General features: G+C 37.5%; 1 protein-coding gene across 1 annotated transcript in view; it reads left to right on the top strand.

Moving 5' to 3' along the window:
* The window catches only part of LOC127207725 (sodium channel protein type 3 subunit alpha-like), a 113,398-nt gene that overhangs the window by 61,955 nt on the left and 25,929 nt on the right, over window positions 1-25,514 (top strand). Inside the window, exons 15-20 of the mRNA XM_051167158.1 lie at window positions 6,739-6,912; window positions 8,318-8,674; window positions 10,675-11,145; window positions 21,939-22,059; window positions 23,224-23,378; window positions 24,103-24,276. Coding sequence (XP_051023115.1) covers window positions 6,739-6,912; window positions 8,318-8,674; window positions 10,675-11,145; window positions 21,939-22,059; window positions 23,224-23,378; window positions 24,103-24,276 — 1,452 coding nt within the window. The remainder of the gene's footprint in view (window positions 1-6,738; window positions 6,913-8,317; window positions 8,675-10,674; window positions 11,146-21,938; window positions 22,060-23,223; window positions 23,379-24,102; window positions 24,277-25,514) is intronic.

The following is a 25,514-nucleotide window of genomic DNA, read 5'->3' on the forward strand; positions in this document are numbered from 1 at the left end:
TAATAATACATAGCTTCAGTAGGACTCATTCTAGAAAAAAATGCTTGGTGAAATGCATTTGTAGGACTTTCAGTGTGTCACGGTTGTAATCAAAGGGAAGATTGCACTTAGATGTAGTTCCAAGCAAGTAACCTTCCCCATTTTTGCAGATTTTAAAACTGACATCAGTTCATCTGTTTTGCCTAGAATTTGGTTCTGACAACATGGACTCAGTCTTATAGTTCAAGATGATTCATAACATTCAAAAATCATTTTAGCAGCCTGTAACATAGCTTTAACATCATCCTTAGGCCTGTGACCCACAAATAATTCGGTATAGAGTTCACTGCCAATTATCAAGCACTGATAAATATTTTGCTCTTTAATCTTCAGTAGGTAAATTCATGGCTGCTTTGTGTTTCTGTAAAGGCTGTTGCATCCTTACAAGGCTAAAGGGATGGGCCTGACTGGGTCAGTGAGGGACTAAAGAAAAGCAAACAGATACATGGACACAGATTAGTCGGGATTTGGTAGGGTGGACTCAGTGTGTTTCTTATATAGATTTGAACAGAGAGATGAGGTAATTGCATAGAGTTGAACAAGGGAGCAGGGTTAGTATATAGACAAATCAAGGAGTAGTTTGGCTTACCTCAGTAGAAGCAGTCTTTGTTGAGGAGCAGCATTCAGCCTGTAAATGTGGGGCAGACAGAAGCTGATGGGTGTTTCCTGAACACACTATCAACATGCATGCATGGACCAGAAGGCTTTGCCATTCTTTTGAGCCTGGCTCCCAAAGAGAGGGTTTTGTCATTTTTTCCATGGGTCTGAGGCTAGGTTTTTGACTTAGTGGGTCATGTCAACAATACACATTCACCCAAGACTTCATATACCCGGCATTTCCTTGGCTCCTCACAGAAGTCCATGGAAAAAAAGCCAAACAAAAACTTAAATAATTATATCTATTTGATTTTGGTTAACTTTCTTTACAACATTCAGTAGTGCTCAAAAGTGAAAAACTTAGACTATTTAAAGATGGTATTTTAAAAATTTGATATCTTTGTCATTGATCTACAGGGAAATGGCTTGCTCTCTGGTTCATTAAAATACAGTAATTAGCATCTGTGTCTGGATGATATTACTTAGTACTCTTTCCATGCTCATATCAAAGCCTTTTGGAGAACCCACAAATTATGATCTTGAACACACCTTAGAGGCATTCTGAGGATAAATTCACATACTATAGCAATCCGTGTGCAGCTTAGTATACCCCAAGTACATTTCAAAAAGGAACACTTTAAGAACCAGTTTTACATTCCCTCAGAGTACCGGAGTCCATGTGTTTTGCTTCCCTCTGGGTCACTGACTAACTCCACCCTGGTCCTGACAATAGCTAGGTAGCATCATGGCACACCTGCAGTGAACTTTGCAATATCAGAAGCAAATGTCTATTCTAACACAGAACTGAGTAGAAAATGCATTTACGTTTTAGCCATCCTTTTCATCCAGTTGAGTTGAACTGGCCTTTGCTTCTGCATCCAGATGTACATTTGCGTCTTCAATAACCTCTGTGCTACATGAGTTTTTAATATTTTAACCTTTTGCATATAGACATTAACTTGTTCTTAAAATTGAATGTATCAAATTTAGTACTAATTAATAACTCTATTGTATGAAAGATAGTGAGAGAATTGCAACGTGTGTCCTCTTTTTCTGCCAATGAATCCACAATGCATAATGTCCAGAAATGTTTCCCACAAACCACGTGGGACAACTGATTCTTTACTATAGTTTCTGCCAAGTACTTTAATAACTGGAGAGTATAGCTGTCTTTCAAAGAGTTGTAAGTTGAAGTGGCTGCAGCTTGGCATGTGAAGGCTGATCACATTATTCTTGCTGATTGAAAGGTTCAAATCAGGGCTTTACATTGTAGGGCCCTCCAGTTGTGACCATCAAATGTATTCTGAAACAAATTTTCTTGCCTTACGGCAGATGGCTTATTATTCCTATCACTTTTACAATAGAAATCCTCAGTCTTTAGGGATGTAAAGTCCCTAATGAGGACTGTGCCTTCAAAATAGGATGATCAGAAGTAGGCATGGTAGCACACACTGAAAATCCTAGTGTTCAGGAGACTGAGGTGGGAGGGACCATAAGTCCTAGGGCAGCATGAGCCACAGAGTAAGACCATAATTCAGAAGAAAGAGATATGGAGAGAAAGAAGAGGGAGAGAAGGGAGTGAAAAGGAGGAGTCCTAAGATTGTTGATAATTGGAAAGCATTTCGGATGTTAAACCTTCAGCCAAATGAATCTCATCTATGAAATGGCTAACTCATGTTTGTAAGTGAAATACTCAACTCCCCCAAACATGTGGGGTTTTTTCCTTCTGTCTGATTCCACTTCACTCCCATTATCTCTTCCCTAGAGTTTCAACTTGACAGTTGAGTTTGCATACATTATTAAACAACACCCTCCTTTTACCATCTCAAGCGCGCGTGAAGGATAGGGATGGAGCTGGATGAAGGACCAAGCCTTGTGAAGGATGATGGTGCAGCTCAGATGCAGGATCTAATCTTGGGAACAGTGGAAATATTTGCTGCATCATCTAGGGTAGCTCACAAGTGTTACACCTCACATCATTTAATCAAGAAAGAGATAAATTTCTTTTTGAACTCCAGTTCAAAGTTTTCATGATAGAAATATGTTGGGCATATTTCATAGGCAGTCACCTCTGGTTTAACCAGCCTAGGGAAGGGAAGTGGGTATGGCCATGTGAAAACATGGCAGTCCTGAGTAGTCATACAGGTAGAGAAATTAGTCCCACCAGAAGGATGGCAAAGAAAGCTGGGAGTCAATGTCATAAGTATGCATACTTACAAGTCACCTCATCCTCTCTGTAGTGTTTGACTCAGGAGAACACCCACCTTTTTCTTTAACTTTGAAACCTATAATGTTGTGATGATGATTTTTTTTTCCTGATTATTTTTTTGATCATGACTATCTGTCCATCCCTGACTGTCTCTATGACTTCTGTCACTAGGTTTTGGACTCCTCACATCATTTATGATGTTTTTCACTCAATTATTTGTACACACAGCAACTTTAGGGATGATACACTAAGCAGCATGAGCTTCATTCCTTTCTGTGTTACAGCTGTCATAGATCAGTGGCCAAGGATTGCTTTAAATGCTAGGTTGGTCACAGTTGAATGGCCATCTTTCCCACTATTTATTAGAAGTGCTATCAGCCACACTTCAATTTTGTGCCACCTTTAACAGACCCTTCTCGCCCCAAAGGCAGAACTGCTACAACCAGTTGGACTTAATTTTTGCTTTATTTCTCATATTTACTTGGTATGAAAAAAATTCATTATTTCTTCTTTCAGGGTATTTATGTTTCTCTCTTTTTTTTAATTTTTTATTAATTTATTCTTGTTACATCTCAATGTTTATCCCATCCCTTGTATCCTCCCATTCTTCCCTCCCTCCCATTTTCCCATTATTCCCCTCCCCTATAACTGTTTCTGAGGGGGATTTCCTCCCCCTGTATATGCTCATAGGGTATCAAGTCTCTTCTTGGTAACCTGCTGTCCTTCCTCTGAGTGCTGCCAGGTCTCCTCCTCCTATCATCATGTTCTACTTGTAGGTTTCTAGGACCCTCTGGATCCTTCTACTTTGCTATTCTCCCATGCTTCTCTCATCTAGAGTCCCAATAGGGTATTTATGTTTCACTCTTAAAAAAAACTTAAAAATATTTCTGGTGTTAATGTCTGTTGTTTCCTGTATAAATCCCTGCTCAGCCACATCAGAAAAGCCTTGTCACAATACCACACAGAGGTTTATTGTATTTGAGTATTTCTCTGTCCACTGTTTCCACATTTAGAGTGTTCTCACTTCTCAATTCATATTATTCCAAGTTCCACTCCCTCCTCTTTCTCTTCTAACATGGCGTTCAGCCCACATTAGGCCATTTCACCTTAATCCCCAATGAACGTTCTTACCCTGTAAGCTGTGGTTTCTCTGTCTGTTGTGAATTTCTCGGTGGCAGACTCTGCATCCCATCTTGTTTTGGGTCTCCCACTGTGTCTATATCGTAGTTCCTCAATAAACAAATGATTGGTTGTTTCTATCCCCAAGAGGCTAGTTCGGGAGTCAGGCTTTTGTAAAAATAACACACACTTTGGAGTCAACAGACGGTGTGACCCGATTATAACTGTCATTGTAGATGAATAATATAGGCTCTGGAAAAATACAGTACTCTGAGCCTTGTTTTTTTTTTTTGTTTTTTTTTTTTTTTTTTTTTTTTTTTTTTTTTTTTTTTTTTTTATTGACATAGTGCAATGATGCCCATCTCTGAGGATGTTGTGCAGGTCAAGTGGGGTAACGTGAAAGAATCTAGCAGTGTGCCTAGCATCTAGCATGTTCCCACTGAACAGTTTCCTTCCCCTCCCACATGCATGCCACTAACCTCTTGAACCTTTCATTGAAGTATCGATGGAAAATATTTCTGCCCCTAGACTTTATGTTTTTCTCAGGATATTGGGGAAATTGAATAAGTGAGGAATGTTTGGAAAACTTTCCAGAATATAGAAGGAAATGGTGTTGTATGGTCTCCCAGTGCTGAAGCTGCTGCAGTGTAAAGATAGGATGACACAACTTGTGTATAGGATAATTGAGTGAGTGGAAAAGCACAAGTCAAAAGCTTCAAGTCTGAGTCTTAAAGCAAGAGTTAGTTTGTCCTAAATTATACATCATAGATGATACATGGTTATATTTAGCTAGGGGTGTATTGAAACTCACTCGTTAAAGCAAATGACAGTTTCAACAGGCTCTCCTATTGTTGCTCATGTAGTGATTTATAAATGAAACCATAAAAGTGTAGGTGGAATTAAGAACAAAAGTATAGAAAAGGGTTATAGGAGCTTCTGTCTTGATTTTGATGAAGGACTCCACTCTCTTGTAGTTTCTACATTACATAAACATTATATCACTTCCCTGATGATTGGCTTGATTCAATTTGAGTATCGGGAGACCTCAAAATCTCTATTGAGTTCTCTCTGGTACTCTCTGTTTTCACAGAACTCTGTTGGTTTCTTTGTTTGTTTGTTTGTGGGGTCTTTTTCTGATGTTTTGTTTTCTTGAGTTTTTTCCCCCAGCCATATTAAAATTCAAGCTTCTAGTATAGGGATCCTATAAACCAAAGAGAGTCTACGCATCATATTATGTCCGAGAACTACTTCCTTAACAACTTAAGTGACAGCGCTAAAAATTCGGGAAAGTACAACAGCATTACATTAGAAAGTACAACCTACATTAGAAACAGTTAGGAGAAATGTTTGTAACTTTGAAATGAAAGTGTTCATTTAAATATTCTTAAGGAGAAGTTTCATGGTGGCATTACATTTTGGATGAAAGCTTGACTCTGGGTTACACATTTGTTAACCGCAGGAGAGCTAGTCATCTCAGCAGACCCGAAAAGATTAATTGTGACTTTCTGTGAGAAGAGATATTTGAGGATCATTTAGCCTGGAGTTCCTAGCTTGTTTTATTGCATTTTTATCATCAGGGTGCCTGTTTTAAATAATATCTGCTCATGAAACCTTTACACAAATCAAATCTGTTTGAGTTAGAACTGATTTTAAGTTCACCAGGGAAACTATTTGTAAAAAAAAAATCCCAAGATGAGCTATTGTATAAAATGAAAACATCATGTTTTCAAAATGTATTCCACCTTGATTACAAAACATTTTACTTTTATATGAATAAACATATGACCAACAACAGTTCAGGTGTATCTTTGAAATTAATATTTCCTTTTGTATCTGTATAATTTAAAAATGAGATATCAGCTATTTTTGTGTCTGAATTTTTAAAAGAAATATGTTTTAACTCACTAAATGATTCTAGTACATTTATATTGAGAGATCTTCTTCAAGATAAAGGTTGATTTAGTTTAGTACTGACTTTAGCATCATAACATAGATTTTTTACCTATAAAGAATTAGAATAACTATTTTTAAAGACTTTGGTAAGAATAGTTGCATAGCCTGGTATGCACCTATGCTTCTGTTGCCTGTGGTTTCAAGTTTGAATTCAATGTGTAATATGTTCTGTTTTATTTCTATTGTCAAATACATATTTTGTCTATTCTCACCACATTATTTTTAATTATGCATGTGTAATACTGAGAATATTCTCCTGCTTGTTTCAATTAAATCTGCAGTCCCTTGTTCTATTAATCCATTAACCTTAATTCTGCAGCCGGCAGCCAGAGACCATTATTACAAAACATTTGTTGCAGACACTCTTTGGTTGCAAGAGTGTTTATAAAATGCAGAAGGAAAATGCAGATGTAAAAATGTATATATTTTAGCCAATTTTAAGTAATTGTTAGTAACTTCCAATAATATGTGGATTTATTTTCAATAACAAAATTTTTATGAAGTTACCAAAGGTAAGAGCGCTGCTTTGTAGAAGCATTACGCTCCACAATGTCAGTGATACCATAGCTATTATGCAGCGTGAGATTGCAAGTGTACACAGTGACAGGTTTAAAAGTTTGTTTCCCTGGAAATCCAGCTGATTTGTTAAATAAGAAAAACCTACTTCACACAATGCTAGCTTGTGGGGAAAGAGCTCAGCTGATATTGATTTGTTTCATTTAAAAGTCAGAAGTCTGCACTTGCTCTGTTTAATTACATTCTGAATTTTTGCTGTGCCCGTGGTCAGCATGGCTGAAGAGCCACTCTTTGTTTTCCTCCAGGTCTTCACTGGGATCTTCACAGCCGAAATGGTCCTAAAGATCATTGCCATGGACCCCTACTATTATTTCCAAGAGGGCTGGAATATTTTTGATGGAATTATTGTTAGCCTGAGTTTAATGGAGCTTGGCCTGGCAAATGTGGAGGGGCTGTCTGTGCTTCGGTCCTTCAGACTGGTATCTCACTCCATTTATATCCTCTTTCATTAGCATAACATTTATTTTTAAAAGTATGTTTATATAAATATCCGTTTGTAAAATAGCATTTTAATTGCACCAAGTAGATATCCCCCAGAAAATGTATAACCATGATTTTTCAAGACAAATATGATCTATTTTCTAAGAATAATAAAAATGTTTGAGATAGTTCACAAATCACTATGTAGGAGACCTTAATATATACATATATATATATGTGTGTGTGTGTGTGTGTGTGTGTTCTTTCTAAATTGGTTACATATTCTGAAATTGTTTTCATTTTTTTTACCTGTAAGGTAAAGAAGAAGAAAAAATAAAAAAGAAGGAGCAAAATAAAAATCATTAAGGCCCAATTAACGTCAGGTTTTCAGTCAACCCCATTCTTATTAAAGCAACTACTTTCTAGCATGTAGAAGCCGGAAATAGTGGTGTGTATCTCTAACCCCAGCACTTGGTAGGTGAAGCCAGAAGAACTAGTTCAGAGTTCCTCTCAGCTATACCATGAGTTTGCGGCCAGCCTGGGCCCCATGAGAATGTGTCACCAAAACAAAACAAATTCAACACATAAAAAAAAAAAAAAAGTGATAGCCAGGCATGGTGTCTCACGCCTATAATCCCAGCACTCGGGAGGCAGAGGCAGGTGGATCACTGTGAGTTCGAGGTCAACCTGGTCTACAAAGCGGGTCCAGGACAGCCAAGGCTACACAGAGACCCTGTCTCAACCCCCACCCCAAAAAGTGATGATTTGGTATCTTAAACAAAATCACAAATTGTTTTATATGATAGCAAAAATAATTACGAGTCGCACCTACATTTTTGTTCAAAAGTAAGTAAACATATATATTTAAATAGAACAAATACTTTTAAAAATCAGATTATCTCATTTCACACCCATTTTTAAAATTACAAAAAAGTGTAATTCATATTGTCACCATTCATCTTTCAATTTCTAGATTCGAGTCTGAGGTGACCGTTGATGTATTAGCAGTGTCTGTCTGTAGTTAAAGTAATAATTTTTTCATAGGTACATCTTTCAGTAAATCTAAAATGAGAACTATAAAAAAATTGTGTTTAAATGATATGACTTGATTTACAATTCTAATATTACTACCAGGCTAGAGAGATGGGTCAGAGGTTAAGAGCCCTGGCTGTTCTTCCAAAGGTCCTAAGTTCAATCCCCAGCAACCACATGGTGCCTCATAACCATCTATAATGAGATCTGGTGCAGTCTTCTGGCCTGCAGGCTGAATATTGTATAAAAATAAATAAATAAATAATTCGTTAATATTATTATCACCCTTTGTTTTGAACCTACATTACGACAGGCTCAGAAAATAATAGTCTGGCTTCCAAACATACTAAATTTTATTTTATTTGATCACAGCTTCGAGTCTTCAAGTTGGCAAAATCCTGGCCCACACTGAACATGCTCATTAAGATCATCGGCAATTCTGTGGGCGCCCTAGGAAACCTGACCCTGGTGTTGGCCATCATCGTCTTCATTTTTGCCGTGGTCGGGATGCAGCTGTTTGGGAAGAGCTACAAGGAGTGTGTGTGCAAGATCAACGAGGACTGCACGCTCCCGCGCTGGCACATGCACGACTTCTTCCACTCCTTCCTGATCGTGTTCCGTGTGCTGTGTGGGGAGTGGATAGAGACCATGTGGGACTGCATGGAGGTCGCTGGCCAGACCATGTGCCTTATTGTCTTCATGTTGGTCATGGTGATTGGGAACCTCGTGGTACGTAAATACTGCAGATGCTCATAAATAGGAACGAGTGTGGGCTGTGGGAAATGGCGTAAGCTGTGAATATAATCTCCAAGTTGACTGTCAGATAAGGAACATCTTATTTACATTCTCTGAGGTTGGAGCCCCCTGTCTTTGACAGTGCAGCAAAGTGGGCGTGCTGTGAAGGGAATAAGGATAGAGGGGTGTCAAAAATGAGTTTCCTATCAAAACAAACTGTATTATGATATTATTTTGATATGATAATGCCTTTAAACCCTAAATATAGAACTATTTTATACTGAAGTGGACTTTTACATGTTCACAATTCACAGTCTTTTATTAAAGGTGCGGGTTAAACACAGTGCTAAGAAAAACTTTTAATAAAGTGGAGTATTATACTTTAGATGTGGTTTATAATTACCATAGGGTACAAAATACATTCTTATCTGATTTTGCTTTATTAAAAGAAATAATATAGTGTAGTTTGAATAATTACACACTTATACAAATATGTATCTATGTATATGCAACCATACACAGAAAGAAAGTGACAAACACATTCACACAAAGATAGAGCAAGCTATAGAGAGGGGGAGGAAGGGACAGAGACAGCGAGAGAGAGAGAGAGAGAGAGAGAGAGAGAGAGGGAGGGAGGGAGAGAGAGAGAGAGAGAGAGAGAGAGAGAGAGAGAGAGAGAGAGAGAGAGAGAGTGTGTTTAGAGTTGAAGTCCCTACTTTAAACCATTCCCTAGATTCGAGAAGGAGATGACTGTCTTTGTGTCCCCCACTGCTGAGCCCATTTAGTTCCAATTAGCTATGGTCTCATCAATGTCTCAGTTAATCACACTGGATAAAAGAAATAGATTTGAATGCAATAGAGGGATCTGTGGGCTTAAGGGAGATGGATAGGTATAGTGGGATGGTGGTAGAGGTTGGGAGTGGTCATTGTGTCTTATACACATGAGTGAAACTATACAAGAACAAATTTAATTAATTTTAAATACCCCAACATAAAGGTACATGTTTAATACTTAAATTCAGGAAACATATGTGGATATAGTAATTACTTATATAGTAATATTGGGCCTTCCTTTGAAGGGTACATTTCAAATAATACTCAAAAGAATAATAGGAGGATACATACATTTTTTCTTAAAATACAAAACTGGATATCCCTAGATTCTGATAAAAATACAGTATTTAAAAAAAAAATAAAAAAGAGATCCTGGATCCTGACTAGTATTGTCCTTCTACCATATGAAGAAACTCAGCAATTATATTTTAAGCTAAAATATCACTGTACCTAAGTTTCATTTTATATCAGACATTCTGTGGTATCTGTGCAATAGCCACAGATCACCAGGTATGCTGCGAGTCAAGACACACCACAAGACTGAGAAGAAAAAGAATGTGCATTATACGAGTCTGGCTAACCTTAGAATATTTTAGAATTTTCTCCACTTTCTACAGTATTTGAACACCCAAATTTTAAAGTATATTTGATGGGAAATATGTTAACCCTTGTGTACTTTGTGCTGTCTGCTTTTACTGTTTGTATCCACTGAACCAGAGAAATCTATGTTTCTGCTGCATCGTGCTTTTGTACAAATCAGTAGATTATTAGATAAATTGATTATTTGTACATATGAAGCTAGACAGTCCATATACAAGCTGGTAAGAGGAAATAGAATAATGAATATGAAAATATCCAAGGCAAGAGACATTGAAAGTGGTGTTTTGTCTTTTTACTGGCAAGTATGGGTAAATGTGATATTATTGTTTCTTTTTTCCTGCTATTCTCAGTAGAGAAGGGCTCCTAAGCTAGCATTCTCCTTTTACCACAGGTAGAAATTCTGCCCTTCAAATGTTATGTGGTTTTAACGTGAAGCCTGAAGTACACTAACCATTCAAAAGCATTTGTTAAAATGGCTGTAGCAAAGATCTGAGCTCCCTGTCTACTTACGCCTGTTTCAGTATTAACATGGAACTTTTACTCCTTTTTTTTCCATTTAGGTTCTGAATCTCTTTCTGGCCTTATTGTTGAGTTCCTTTAGTTCAGACAACCTTGCTGCTACTGATGATGATAACGAAATGAACAACCTCCAGATTGCAGTGGGGAGGATGCAAAAGGGAATCGATTATGTGAAAAATAAGATACGGGAGTGCTTCCGAAAAGCCTTTTTGCGAAAGCCAAAAGTTATAGAAGTCCATGAAGGCAACAAAATAGACAGCTGCATGTCCAATAACACAGGCATTGAAATAAGCAAAGAGCTTAATTATCTTAAAGATGGCAATGGAACCACCAGTGGTGTAGGTACTGGAAGCAGTGTTGAAAAGTATGTGATCGATGAAAATGACTATATGTCCTTCATCAACAACCCCAGCCTCACTGTGACCGTGCCCATTGCTGTGGGAGAGTCTGACTTTGAGAACTTAAACACGGAAGAGTTCAGCAGCGAGTCAGAACTAGAAGAAAGCAAGGAGGTAAGTGCACTTTTCAGCTCTTGCTTCATGCTTTGCATTGTCCTTGCAGTTTGGCTACTCAGTATTGTTTTTACCTTTAGGTGCTTTATCAAGAGATATTAATGGGTTGGGTGTGTAGCTCAGAGGTAGAATGCTTAGCACGCATGAGGTCCTGTAGTACCCACCACCACTCACAAAAACAGATGGGTATCGTACGGTAGTATTGGAACCTCATGGACATAGGTAAATTCATTTAATTATAGATTTCCACAGGAAATCACAACTTGAGCAATTAAAATGTTCATTTTCTTCATGACATGAAAGCCTGATTTAAAAATGTAACCCCTGAATAAATGGATCCCATTTAACACATTTTGCCCCTAATTAGTTATTCTTTTTTTTTTTTTCAAAATTCAATGAATTTTATGTTGGTTGCACCATCATTGTGAAAGTTTCATATAGTCTTTACTCACATTTAAGTACTTTATTTACCATAATAGAGTATGTTATCTATGAATGTACATTGTTTCCTCAGAAGGTACAAGCCATACTGATATTTTTCCTGTTGAAGATGAGCAAGCCAACAGCATATTCTATATTAACTTGAAAGTACTAAGAATTAACACTTGGAGATTATAGCGGCACTACAGATGGGAAATTTATTCTCATACTAGCAGTAGTTAGAATGAAAAAAAAAAAGCAAAATTTTCTTATGCTTTATGCGTTGAACTCTTTGGGTTGAATGACAATAGATTAGTGGCATTATTTCAATTAAAACATTTTACTATTATTCATTTATGGCCTTTGGACTTAACAGCTGGAAGTTAATCTAGCACAGATGGAGTTATAAAAAAAATATGCTGGAGGGTACAACATGAACACCCTAGGAATCCGACCAATAATGTCTGATTTTCTGAATTCTCTTGGAACTTTTGAAAACCAAGTATACAAAGATAATTTGCTCTAAAATCCTTACTAGAAGTTTATAGCGTTACAACTCACACACAGTGTTCCTATTCTTCTCATGTTTTAGAGTATCTTTCAAAGCTAAGAAATACAAAAAAATAAAAAATTAAAAAATTAAAAAAAAAACGAGGTAGCAATGTTTGCTTTCAGTGTTGCACAAAAAGTGTGTGTAGCACATCTAATTTATATTGCCCATCCCAGTAAACTAAGAATCAATTCTGCCTTTATTTTCAACCACATGGCATAGATTGGTTTAAGAAGAAATATGAAATAACTAGCAGGCATTCACTGATCACTTTGTCTAGTTGGGTCAAAGACAGATTCTATCACATGCTTCCAAACAAACTCATAAAGTCATTAAAACTCTACTTAAAAGTTTGATTTTACAGGACTGTGTTAAATTCTTAGGTGCTTAAGAATGGGAAGGGAGGTTAAATGGAGAAGACTCAAATAGGCCTCATATTTGGGGTCACATCATAAAAAGTGAGAAAGCCAGGACTAATAACAAGCTCTGACTGCCAAGGTGAAAAGAGAGACAGAGGAAAGGGTGTCTAGAAGTTTCCTTCCTCTTGCAGTATCTCACAGTAAGTCAGTCAGAGCTTAGAATTGGCTGCACAGTCACAAAAGAGTGTTCTGAGACAGAAGCAATTGGAAAGGGGAATCTTAGGAACATCTGTTGTTAGAGGGCAAAGCAGGTTAGACTGAGAGATAGTGGAGATTGCCTAACACATCGTTATAGCAATGAGATGATGAAATTATGGGCTAAAATAATAGGGAGGTGAGAGTAATTGGCAACTTAACTGACCTAAAGAATCTGAGGAACCAGAAAAATGACAATTCTTCTCTTCAAAATGGGCTTTTGAGAAAGCTTACTAGGTTGTTGTGGAAAGAGCTTGATTAGGGATTTAAGTTTTGCACTTCATGCCCATAGATTCTGCATACTGGGGTTCAGTCAACCTCTGATCAAAAAGATCACAGAAAAACGTGTCTACCAAATAGATACATACTGTTTTCCCACTGTTCCCTAAAAGAAAATAGGGTAATTATTATTTACATTGTATCTTGTATTTTTAATAATGTATATATGAGAGTATTGTGTAGGTTAATGCATATACTACAAATACTAGGCCATTTTACATATGGACTTGTACATCTGTTGGTTTGGATTTTTGTAGATTCCTGGATCTGATCCCCTGTGGATAACAAGGGATGGTTGAGTTGAAGGTAACAGTGTTGGTTGGGGTCAAAAGTCAGAGCTAAAAGTAGATTAGATAATTCAAGATTTAAAATTATGTGGTTCCCTAAAAATAGAGGTCAAAGAATTTTAAGGCAAAATTAGGAAAAAGCTAAGACCATAATTGCCTGACTAGCTTAAGGTCAAGCGAAGACAGAAAAGCCAAAGTAATAACAGAGACTGATGACACTGCGCTTATGAAGACTAAATACCTCCATTTGTGTCTGTTAAAGCACTGGTTTTGATATATTTCAAACCCTCCACAAGATCCACAGATATTTCTTTTTAATGATTTAAACATCATAAACTTGGAATATTAAAACATAATTACTCATCATCAATTCCTGGAAAACATTCATTTCCTAAACAAAAATTTATTGTTGGGTAATTTCTATGATTCCATATTCTTTCAACCTAATTTTAAATACATGAAATCCAATTACAGAAGTTATTGAAATTTTTTTAATATATAATTGTTAGTAGTAAAATCATCAACATAAACATAAGCTTATATACATATTTATGCTTGGTTACATTTTGAAATGATCATACAAAGTAATATTAAATATTGCTTTACTACAGAGCTGATGAAATGGTGCAGATTAAAAGTACTTGGTGTTCTTAAAGAAGACCTAGGTTTGTTTTCCAGAACCCACATGATAGGTAGCATCCATCTGTAACTCCAATCACAAAGGATCTGACACTGTTCTGTATTCCACATGCATTTTAAAAGAAGATACTGTTGTGAAGATGGCTTGTAGGGAGGCTAGGGAGTTCTGGAGGAGGGGAAGGAATAGGTTCACAAATTCTTTGCTTTAAGTTCTCAAAGAATAAATAAAAACTATTATGTATGTTGCTTGAACTCAAGTTCTGTTCAATAAAAAATTATTTTACATTTATTCAACAATAAATATTATGTGGAAAATATATGTAAATTAGTATCCCCAAAATTTACCCCAAAGCAATATATATGCTAACACATGACACATAAGATAGAACCTTAAAAAATAATAGCAAAATTACTCCAACATAAGGACAGATTTAGATAAATTCCACCCAAGGATAACATGCACACGTACATACACACACACACACACACACACACACACACACACACACACACATTTTAATTTTTGCTAGTTGTTTGACCACAGCATAAGTAAGACACTGAGCTCTACGTTAGAGAGAATGTAATATCCTTTGGTTTTGCTCACAAAGTAAGCAACCAATAGGCTGAACACAACAAAGTTTTATTATATTTATCCTTAAAACTAAAATATTTCAAAATTGCGTACAATTTTTTCTTTTACATTAGGTAGTGAGCCAATCAGCTTAGATGGTTTGAAAACCTTAGCTAGTCAAGCATTTCCACTCATTTCTGTAATAAAATATGACTAGCAGCTGCCGCCAGAGATAAATAATCCCTGATATAGGTGTAAACTCTAGGACTTTATACATTACCTAATGTGTATTTCATAAATGTCTTTATTATGTGTGTATGTAGATGCAACTTAGATGAACAAGCTGGAATAGAAACAAGCTCAAAGCTTTGCATAAAGATCAAAGCCATGAATTTCAAAATACTTATTTTTTTTATTTTAAAGAAACCCCAAAAGTGTTGTGGCGATCTCTAATGTGCCGTTTTGGTTTTTTATGTTCACATAATCCTGATGACTATAGATCTTTCTAATTTAGTGCTTAAAAGATTACTGGCTTATCTTCCCAAAGGAAAGATTTAGAATAAATGCTTTTAATGATCATATTCTTAGCTGAATTCCAAATTCAGTCTAGCAATATCCTATTGTGACCTTCACTACTTAACCATTCTTACTTCTCACAGGGGTGAGACCAAGCTGGCGCCATCAAGAATGCCGCTCTGGTGTTTTTTAAGCAGCCAGAGGCCCGAGCCACCACTTTTGTCCAGGTTACCTAAGCAAGTTGTGCTCATACAGTCACTTTCTAAAGGAATTTAGACTGGCCTGCATGCTCCGCAGCTAGAGTCCTTCCGCTGCCGTGGCAAGGAAGTGCAAGGCTGGCCCAGCTGCTCTCTGCTGAAGCGCGTGACGCATCACAGCATGGTCAGGCGAGACGGGCAGTCCCAAAGTCATATGCAATTCTGCCGATGGGTTTTCCACTGCAGTCTTTCGGATTTTAAAAAGCAATAATTGCATGCCCGATAAGATTCATCACGATAGTGATTTAAACATACTAGAAATGCTTACAACTCGATATACTCAGACTTAAGAGAGCATGCATATTTTTTTTTAATTTCTGTTTTTATTTCATTAAAATAAGACCACAACTTCTTTTGTTATTGATGATTCAGCCCTTATATGTAAACTGTGCCACCAAAATAAGCTTCAAAAAGTTTGTGTGTGTGTGTGTGTGTGTGTGTATGTGTGTGTGTGTACACGTGAGTGTGTGCGTGCATGCGTGCGTGCGTGTGATAGTACTGCCATTTGCAAGTATTGGATATCACTTTCAACTGAACCAATTCCTTGTGCTCCAGATGTAAACCTTTGCTTTCTGCTTTCAGAAAGGCTCTGAGGAAGCAATAGGGCAGCAGTGAGACCTTGGCGAAGCCAGGTATTAGTCTGAGTATGCATTTGGGCAGCTCATATCTTGAACTTTGAGCAGTTTAGAAAATTTTTCTAGTCGTGCTGGAATAGAACCACAGTGATCATTGTAAAGTGATCCAAAGGAAGACTCCGTGCCTTGAACACGGAGTCCTCACACATGATGCACAAGGCACCTTGATCTCTAAGTCGTTGCTCTAATGTGCTAGGTTTTGTTTGTTTTCTATTTTTGGTTCTTGACTTGGTTTTCCCTGTGTACAGAATATTACCTTATTCTGAATGTGCAAAAAATGGTACTTAAGACATTTAGTGCTTTTGATGGTTGGCTATAGATTTATGAGGGGCAGAGTCAGCTCCTGCAAATACTGTGGCTTTCTGGGTTAGCTAAATTTTTACTCTTGTCCCAACTGTCTCCTGTTGGTATCATTGCTTATTGATGTCAGCCAAGGTACAGGTTTTGGGAGGAAAACTAGCAAGAAGTCACCCATTGCTAAAAGACACTGGCTTTTGCAATGCCAATGTCTACATTTAACTCAGAGTGTCAGTGAGTATAATTTAGACATGTATTGTTCCATACGGGCTCTGAGAGTTAGGTGTTGAATACAACCAACTCAAAACCACAATTTTTCATGAAAAGTGGAAAAAATACTGTTGCTGGTGATTTAGCAGAATAGAATGAAATAGTGTTGTGAAGCAGCGTGTCTCCTAGTGTTCCTTGCAGGGAGACTCATTTCTGAAGCGTTTGTGGCCTTTTTAAAGACTAGGTGTTTGACTGAGATCTTGAGCCTGAAACCCAGTGGGAACAAAAAAAAAAAAAAAAAAAAAAAAAAAACAAGAAAACAAAAAACAAAACACTGTGTTGCTTTCAGACTTGGAGGAACAATGGAGAGATGACTCTAGATTCTGATTTCTTGCCTGTGTCTTTCAAACAACCTTTCAAGAGGCAGAGATGGGTGTGTGACTAGCCACTTTAACCCAGCTCAACCTTTAGAAAACTGTCTTAGTGTTCTTCTGCTGAGGAAACCCCAATTATGCCTGGTTCTGATGGAAGTGTTTCTCCCCCTTCTCAAGATAAGTGGCCTTTCTCTCCTGCTCTCCTAACGCCCTTTGCCTTCCTCTTCACATACCACATAATTACTTTCCATTTTACATACTGTGCTTTTATGACAGTTATTTTTACATAAAAGGAGCACACAGGGTATTGTACATTTAACATGTGTCAAGGAGAAACCAAATGGTGGCAGTTTATATATTTTTAACCAGTCCGTAAGTGGCTGAAAGAGAGTTACTGGTTTTAGTCAATTCTTGCCTTGGACAAGGCAACAAATGGCCCTCTTATACGGCTGCTTGTTGTTCATGTAAACTGTTTTAAATCAGGATATGGATTTTCATATCCAAGTTATCAGACCAAGGCCCTCAAAAGACTTTTCTTTGTCTACCTGTATGACAAAATCAAGAATTCTTGAGAGTAATGGCTCGATTTTTTGAGGCAATCTGTAATGGCTGAATCTTTTCTTTTGTCTCTTGACCCATACAGCAGTCAAAACTTTGAGTGCTGATTGAAAATAAATGAAATGTGAGCGCATTTCAGTGGAAGTAGGCCAGTTGCTAACATTCTCTCCTATCTCTGAAAGTTAAATTCTATTATTTAATTGGACAAAATATAAAGAGTGCTGCTATTCTTCGCAAGGAGGACTTTCTCTATAAGGTCATGTGATCTGGGGAGAGACGTCTTCATGGTCTGTTTGGTTGCTAATTCTATCATTCTTCTGTTGAAATAACCCATTCCTCTGAGTGAGTGATAGTTGTAGTTAACCTTGAAAGCATCATAATTAGGTACCATGTTTGAAAGCATGGTTCTTGGATGAACGAGCAGCTTCCACAGCATTGCGCCAGGCTTCTGCTATAGCCAGGCATGTTTTCTGTGGCTGAGTTCGGCCTGGAGAATGTTGCATCTTACAACCTGCTTCCCAGCGTGCATTCATAGAGCATAAGCCATCATCCCTCTGTAGAGTCAGCAGTTTCTACAAGGGATGGGAGACTCTAACATTTAAGGTCCATGTAATATGGGATGGGTTAAGAAGAAAATAGTACAAGAAAGCAAGATTGAGCTTGTACTATGCGGTTTTTGCTGGAAGCCTTCTGTTGTTATGCCTATATTACCAGAAATGTTTATTTGTCTTAACTACCTCAGAGCAAGTATTAACTTTGGCTATTTAGTGTATTTGTGTAATTTTTTAATATGGTAAATTTCATTTCTGGTTTCTTTGCTTTTTTGATATCATTGAAGTATCACAACTCTGGCAATATAAATGAAAGTAAGTTTTTCTTTGTACTTATCATCAGTTACTGCTTTTAAATAAGTCATATACTTTTCAGTTAATCTGGTAGTCCTTTGGTATAGCAGTAAGAGTTTTACCCTCTAGCAGAGTGTGAATTTCATAGTGTTTGGCATGTAGATTGTATTACAACAATGCATAGAATTGGTATAGAATTATACCAATGTATAGAATATAGAGTGCTTAATTTTCTATAATGTAAATAGTGATTTTTAAAGTGCAGATATGAATTTCTTCATGTACCCAGTGACTCAAGAATACCAGGTTGTGTATTGAGCAATTTGTGCCATTTAATCTGGACTCAGCTCATTAAATTTACTAATGTAAGTAAAATTGCTACCTTCAATGTTTCACAGTGTTTAAACAAGAGTTTCATAATTTTATGGAATATTTACACTTTCCTATAGCCATAATCTGGCTTGAGGGTTTCAACCAGTGCTTCGGCCTTTCCCACCAATGAGACTTCAACAGGACTGGTGCTCTGACTTGCAAAAGCTCTAACACCCTCACAGAGGAGAAGTACCTTGTAAAGCACTTGTGAGTCAGAAACTACAATACCATCATTCAATCTTTGGTTCATGAAGGTCTTAGGGACTTTTGGTCCTCCCCCGCCTTTGTTTGTTCGTTTGGTTTGATTTTTTTTTTAACTTACATTGGTGTTTTGCCTCCATGTATGTCTGTGTGAGGGTATCAAATCCGCTGTAATTGGAGTTATAGACAGTTGGGAGCTGCCATGTGGGTGCTGGGATTTGAACCCAGGTCCTTTGGAAGAACATCCAGTGTTCTTAACCACTGATCCATTTCTCCAGCCCCAGTCTAAAGGACTTGTAAGAATCCCTCAGAACATTCTTTGGGAAGCTTCCCAGAGCCGAAGCTTAAAACGCTTAACCACCAGAAAACATCTTGGATGGCCACAAAGCAGTTATCCACATAATTAGGCCCCTTAGATAAGAATAGAAAGAAGGCAAGGTCGTTTCCCAGCCCTTAGCACATGCTGAACTCAGAGCACTAGACAGAGGGGGAAAGAACAGAACATTTTCCTCCCTAACATAAAGGTGCATTATCTCCAGCACCAACTGGATATGGATATTATGATATCCAAACATGATAACTATATCCATACCATTATCGTCTTCTGGAAACACAATAGTGGTCCACACTGGGCAAACTAGTCACCTAGGTTAGTAGCTAGTATTATGTGTACTGTGAAACAGTATTTTAAATAAGCATTTGTATTTAAGTATGAGACACCAGTATAGCATATGTAAGATAATTCGATTGAAAATTAAACACAATGCCATTACTTAATGGGAATTGAAGGGTAAGTATATTTTCTAAAAATATCACATGAGAAAGCATATATGCATATATTTTATATAATGTTTATAATATTCTCACAAACTTCTTTATTAAATGTCTGTAGACATTATAGAAAAACATTTTGAAAATATGTTTCTAATAATAAAATATGTTTCTAATATTAAAACATTTTCTAATATAGCTAGAGTTCATTTAAAATAATTTATTGACATAATTTATCAGAAAGCAGAGATGGAATTATCTAAACATTGCAATTCTCTCCATAAGAGTAAATAAATTAAAAAAGAGTAAACAATGCATTCATTTATTGACTTTTCATAAAAATAATACAAATATTTAATATCTATTCCATATTTGATTGACATTTTAATACATAATATGTACGTGTTTGGTATGGATATGTAAAATATGTTTGTGTACATATACATGTAGATGTGTTTTCTCTCTCTCTCTCTCTCTCTCTCTCTCTCTCTCTCTCTCTCTCTCTCTCTCCCTCTCTCCCTCTCTCTCTCTCTCTCTCTCTCACACACACACACACACACACACACACACACACACACATACATTGCAAGCACATGCATAAATGGGCACATTTGGCCAAAGGCAGCAAGTGTAATGGGCTAAATGGACTGTGAAATTTGACTGAGGAGATCATGTAAGAAAGAATTAATGGAGGAGGTGGACCATGGCCATGCTCAGAAGAAATTTTTGAGCCTATTGGCCAAGAAGAAGATGATGAACGTGGACCTTTTGATGACTAATCTCTGCACATTTTGGTTTCTTATCAGTGCTTGTTTGCACAGTGGTACAATTGCACTCACTCATAAAAGCCACAGCACCCACCCATGATCCACTGGGGAAGCTGGGCAGCTGATACCAATTACCCAGTGTGCCCCGACTTACAACTGCTGCAACTATACACAGTGGCAGCTTTCCTGGGCTTTTCTATTTTAAGGATAAAAATATCCTGGCTGAAAGAAGCAAAAAAGCTCAGAAGGAGAAAGTCTGTCTCAGTGTTCCCACATTTCCAAGACTAAAGGAATTTGAGGTAAAATTCATACTGTCTGAGAATTCTAAGAACCATCAGTTCAAAATAGTGAAATGGCTCCTCTCTTCCATGCACTACTTACTGGGAGAGGCTATATAGTGAATTATATTGTGACTCAAAGCCATTGTTATTACATATTTCGTTTGGCATGGTTAAGTCAAAATAACAACACAGAAAGCACTATTCTAACGTTACTCTTCAATTTTAGTTCACATCTCAAAAATATTAAAGCTGGATCTGTATTGAGATTTAAGATAAGCCAGGAACTATGAGCCAAACTTCTCCCAATAGAATTGGTGTTTGGGGAATCATCTAGGCCTTTTTAGAACAGCACATTAGCTCTTTCCACGGGCTAGAACCCCATGACCCAAACCCTTAGCTGTTGAAGTTAGTGCAGCTTCGATACCATGAGCACATCCATGGTATCCACCCAAATTCTTGCTCTTCCACCCAAAACATTTACAGCCCCTCAGTCTTGTTGTATGTCATGTCTTTGCCCCGGTTTTCATAAAACATTGCACATTTGTGGTGTCCTCCCACATAATCTCAGGAAATTTATTAGATATTTATTCTGGCAACATTACGGTGGCTATTCTTGCCATGTGTCATGTCACAATGATTTATTTAAAGGAAAAATTTGCAGCCTGATCATACGTTGCATTCACAATGAGCTCCTAATAACGATTCCAGACAATGTCATCTATGGAGAAATTTCCATTTCATTTAGAATTCTTTGGCAAGTGTTGAATTCATTTATGCAGTTCAAAAAAGAATGAGAGGGGGAGATCCATCATTTTCTGCTAGTAAAGTAAGGAGAAAATTATGTAAGCTGGAGAAAAATATAGCTCGCAGCTGAGCCATAATGAGTGTGATGGATGTTAACCTGTAGCCCTGCCTTGCTAAAATTACAGAAACATGGTCAGTATTTAGAAGCAACTGACGGAGTTCTTTGCCCTCCAAAACTTTCCATCTGAACAGGTGGAAGTTGTGATCTGATGCATATAATTAAAATACTCATTAGTAGATGTGAGCCTACTCAATTTTATGAGGCTTTTCTTTTCATGGCTGGAGTATTCCTAGTTGTTTGCACATGGAATTCGTGTACAAAGGAAGACTCTAAAGCAACTTTATTCATCTTTCCAAGTACCCATACTAACCACTATCCTTTATGTCTGTAGAGTAGACTTTGCTCACATTGCTAGCACCTCAGCATCAATAGAATTAATGGTGTCACATTTAGACCCTGCCATTTTCCCATGTGATAGAGCGTTTCCCAATCACTTGAGCAAAGGGGGAGAGACTCACATCTCTGACACGGACTTTGTTTCCAGAAATTAAATGCAACCAGCTCTTCTGAAGGAAGCACAGTTGATGTGGCTCCACCCCGAGAAGGCGAACAAGCTGAAACTGAACCCGAGGAAGACCTTAAACCAGAAGCTTGCTTTACTGAAGGTAAAGAAACTCCACCATGTTGAATGCCCCATCCTTATGAAATCTGAATACACCTCATTGAAAAAAAAAAAAAGCTTGTAAAAGAAATGGTGAGGGCATGCTTATTTTGTTTTTCCAGTTTTCATCTACACTCTATGCCTGAAATTGCCTCAGATCTTAACTCTCCAGATTAGACGACAGCAGACACAGTGTCTGGACAAATGAGAATATATGCTAAGTTGCATATGCTTTTGTTGTTTCTTCTGTTTGGCTTTTGCTGTCCTTATCCTCAATAATATAATAATATTTGAGATGCATGACCTTCTGGACTGTCACATCATCCATATGGCAATCCCTTCAAAATGTTTGGGGAATGAGTGGCGTAACTGGCCTTATAGAGGCTTATATAATTACATACCATCCCTCCCAGTTTCAAATTTGGCTCATTTGTGCTCTGGCCAGAACTGTTGGGAGGTGGTTCTGTATTGTAGAGTGTTTGGCAGGTTGCCATGTCTTTCTCATAGTGATCAACTCATCTTGCACAGAAATCAATAGAGATTTATAGGTTTATCATGGTTGGATTCAATGTGACAAGTAGTAGCTGAGAGAGCAGCAGATTATTAGATGGAAATTGGAAATGATGTGAAGTCTAGGAGGCAGAGGAGCAGAGAGAAGAATAAGAGACACTGACTGAAAAATGAGTCATAGGTGTGACTAAGAAAAGCATTGAGACTGAATATAAATTAGCTTAAGAAAGGTGACAGTGGCTGACACCTGGGGAGATGGTGGGATTTTCTATGCTTGAAATGGAGGGAGTGAGTGCCTAGGGTCATATGGGAACATGAATAAACAATTTGCATGTCTGGCTTTGCTCCCAAACCAATGTGATGAAAAATTACTCTATTTTCCTTAGTGGCCTCAAGGCAAAGAGATTCTAACTTGTAATGAAAAAGAAAAAAAAAAGAAACCACGTTTACTCAAGCAAATGTACAGAAATTCCATAAATTCTAACCAAGTGTGTAAGCTTAAGTATGACTCATTATACAGAAGAGTGTTGAAACAAAGCCAGGCAATAAAGGATAAAATGAACTGGAATTGGTATGAGAAAGAAGTAAAAATGTTATTTTTTTGTACTAATGATTGAAGTGTATTTCCCTATTTTATTATATTAATATTGCCGTTTAGGATGTATTAAGAAATTTCCCTTCTGCCAAGTAAGTATAGAAGAAGGCAAAGGAAAAATCTGGTGGAATCTTAGGAAGACGTGCTACAGCATTGTGGAACACAACTGGTTTGAAACCTTCATTGTCTTCATGATCCTCCTCAGTAGTGGTGCGTTGGTAAGTGAATATGTACTGGCAAAAACCATGTTCCACTGAAAGAGCCAGCTTTTTGGAAATACAAGAAATGTCCTCTCAGTTTAGAAATCAAAAGAATAGGTGCATCTGTGCCATGCAGAGCTGGGAGCTCTCCACAAAATGTTGCTCACAACAAGTCAGAACCAATGAATTTCACAGCCAGAAGGAATTTCACATCTGGTATTTGCCCACCAGATATTTTCCTCACTGACACACCATTTGAGAGACATCCCCCTGGCTGTGCTAGAATCCTGGTCAGTGTCACCTAGCCTATCCTAATAATTGTATTTATGGATTATCTGTGTATCTTGCTTTCTCTAAGTACAATGAACTTATTCTTTGAAAATAAGAGATGGAATCACAGAAAATATTGTTGGAATAAGCCACTTCTATCTCTTATGACCTGGATGTCTTTAGTTCATCTTCCATGAACTGAAGCATTTCTTTTTGCAGTGATTGAGGTAGATACTTTGGGGTGAGAAGTTGAGATAAAAGCACATATAAAATCAATAAAGATGCTGACATTCCTGTGGCAATATTTCCCAGCTAGATCTAGGATTTAGCTTCTGGCTGATGGAAAATATTTGGGTGACACTAGCCAATACTCCTCCAAGTGTTGCTTGGTTCTCAACATTAGCCTAAAAATAATTTTAGGCATTTTGGGAAGGCAGGCCACTAAGGTAAATAAACTATTCTTGATTCACAGGCCTTTGAAGACATTTACATTGAACAACGAAAGACCATCAAAACCATGCTGGAGTATGCTGACAAGGTGTTCACTTACATCTTCATCCTGGAGATGCTTCTCAAATGGGTGGCCTATGGGTTTCAAACATATTTCACCAATGCATGGTGCTGGCTGGACTTCCTGATTGTTGACGTGAGTATCCGAGATGATCTCTAGGAATTGCTTTTTAAGAACGAGTTTTCACAGTTCATACACTTCTTGTGACTGAGACCTTAACGCTGAAAACCTTGTCCTATTCACGCTAACATAACTGCAGAGATTAAGACAAAGCGTAGCAAACAAACCACAACAGCAGCAAAAACCCTGTAGTAAATGCCACAGTGAGGAGTGAAGCATAGCTCATAGGCACAAGTAGAGGAAGTGCTGGGAATGTAGAAGTAGTAACACGAAACACACGGAGCCTGGTGTATGCCACATGCAGATAGTTGAAGTTTTGTGAGATGTAAGGTTAGTCTGTTAGATGACAGATTGATTAGACCTAAGTACTTAGCTTATTAATGGATCATTTAAAAATCTCCAGGAGACACAGTCATGATAGATTGGGGGCCGGGAATTTTGAGATTTTCACTTTAAGTCCCAACAAAAGTACTTATTACTAAATAATAATAAATTGACTCATTTACTATATTCCTTCAGTCACATATATGTAGAGACAACAAAGTGAGTCTCTTTTTAAACCAGTAGTTGGGTACCCCAGTAGCTAGTGAGATATTTATCATGCAAAGAATAAGACAAAGGTCTGCTCTGACTGACCTGAGGTGAGTGGTAAGAGGGGGATGGGGGATCACAATGTAGAATCTGTCTGGTTTGGGGACTGTTTTATCTTTTAATCTAACTAATAGAGACAAAGTGGAGGCTGTGTCCTGGAGTCAGCTATGTCTCACTGTAAAAGGCTGCATAGTCTCCCAACAAAACAAGTGGCTCAGGCTCTGTCTTCTGGATGTGTCCTAACAATCATAAAGCACTCTATTTTTAGTTATAACACTTGAATATGAAGCGGTGATTGCTGTACACGTGTGTTCATTCATCTTAGCAAGCTTGGGACTGTCCAACTACTGCTGTCTTTCTTCTCACACACACTCACTCATTGTTCTACAGCCAGAATGTGTTCAACATTCTGAGTTCCTCAGAAATCGGCTAAGGTTTTTAAAAATACACCATAAATGACTTCCAGTATTCTCATCTGGCCTTTCATGAATAATAGAGATTAATCTTAGGTTCTCCTGAAAGGCTCTATACAAAGGGAAGTCTAATGTTCTTGGTTATGCAGCTAGAATGGGTTTCTTAAGCTGGCCTTTATTTCAATCTAGACATTAGGAAACTGAAGTTAAAATAATCTTCCTGAAGTGACTACTAATCACAAAGCTGGT

This window comes from Acomys russatus, chromosome 24 (genome assembly GCF_903995435.1).
Source record: "Acomys russatus chromosome 24, mAcoRus1.1, whole genome shotgun sequence".
NCBI lineage: Eukaryota > Metazoa > Chordata > Mammalia > Rodentia > Muridae > Acomys > Acomys russatus.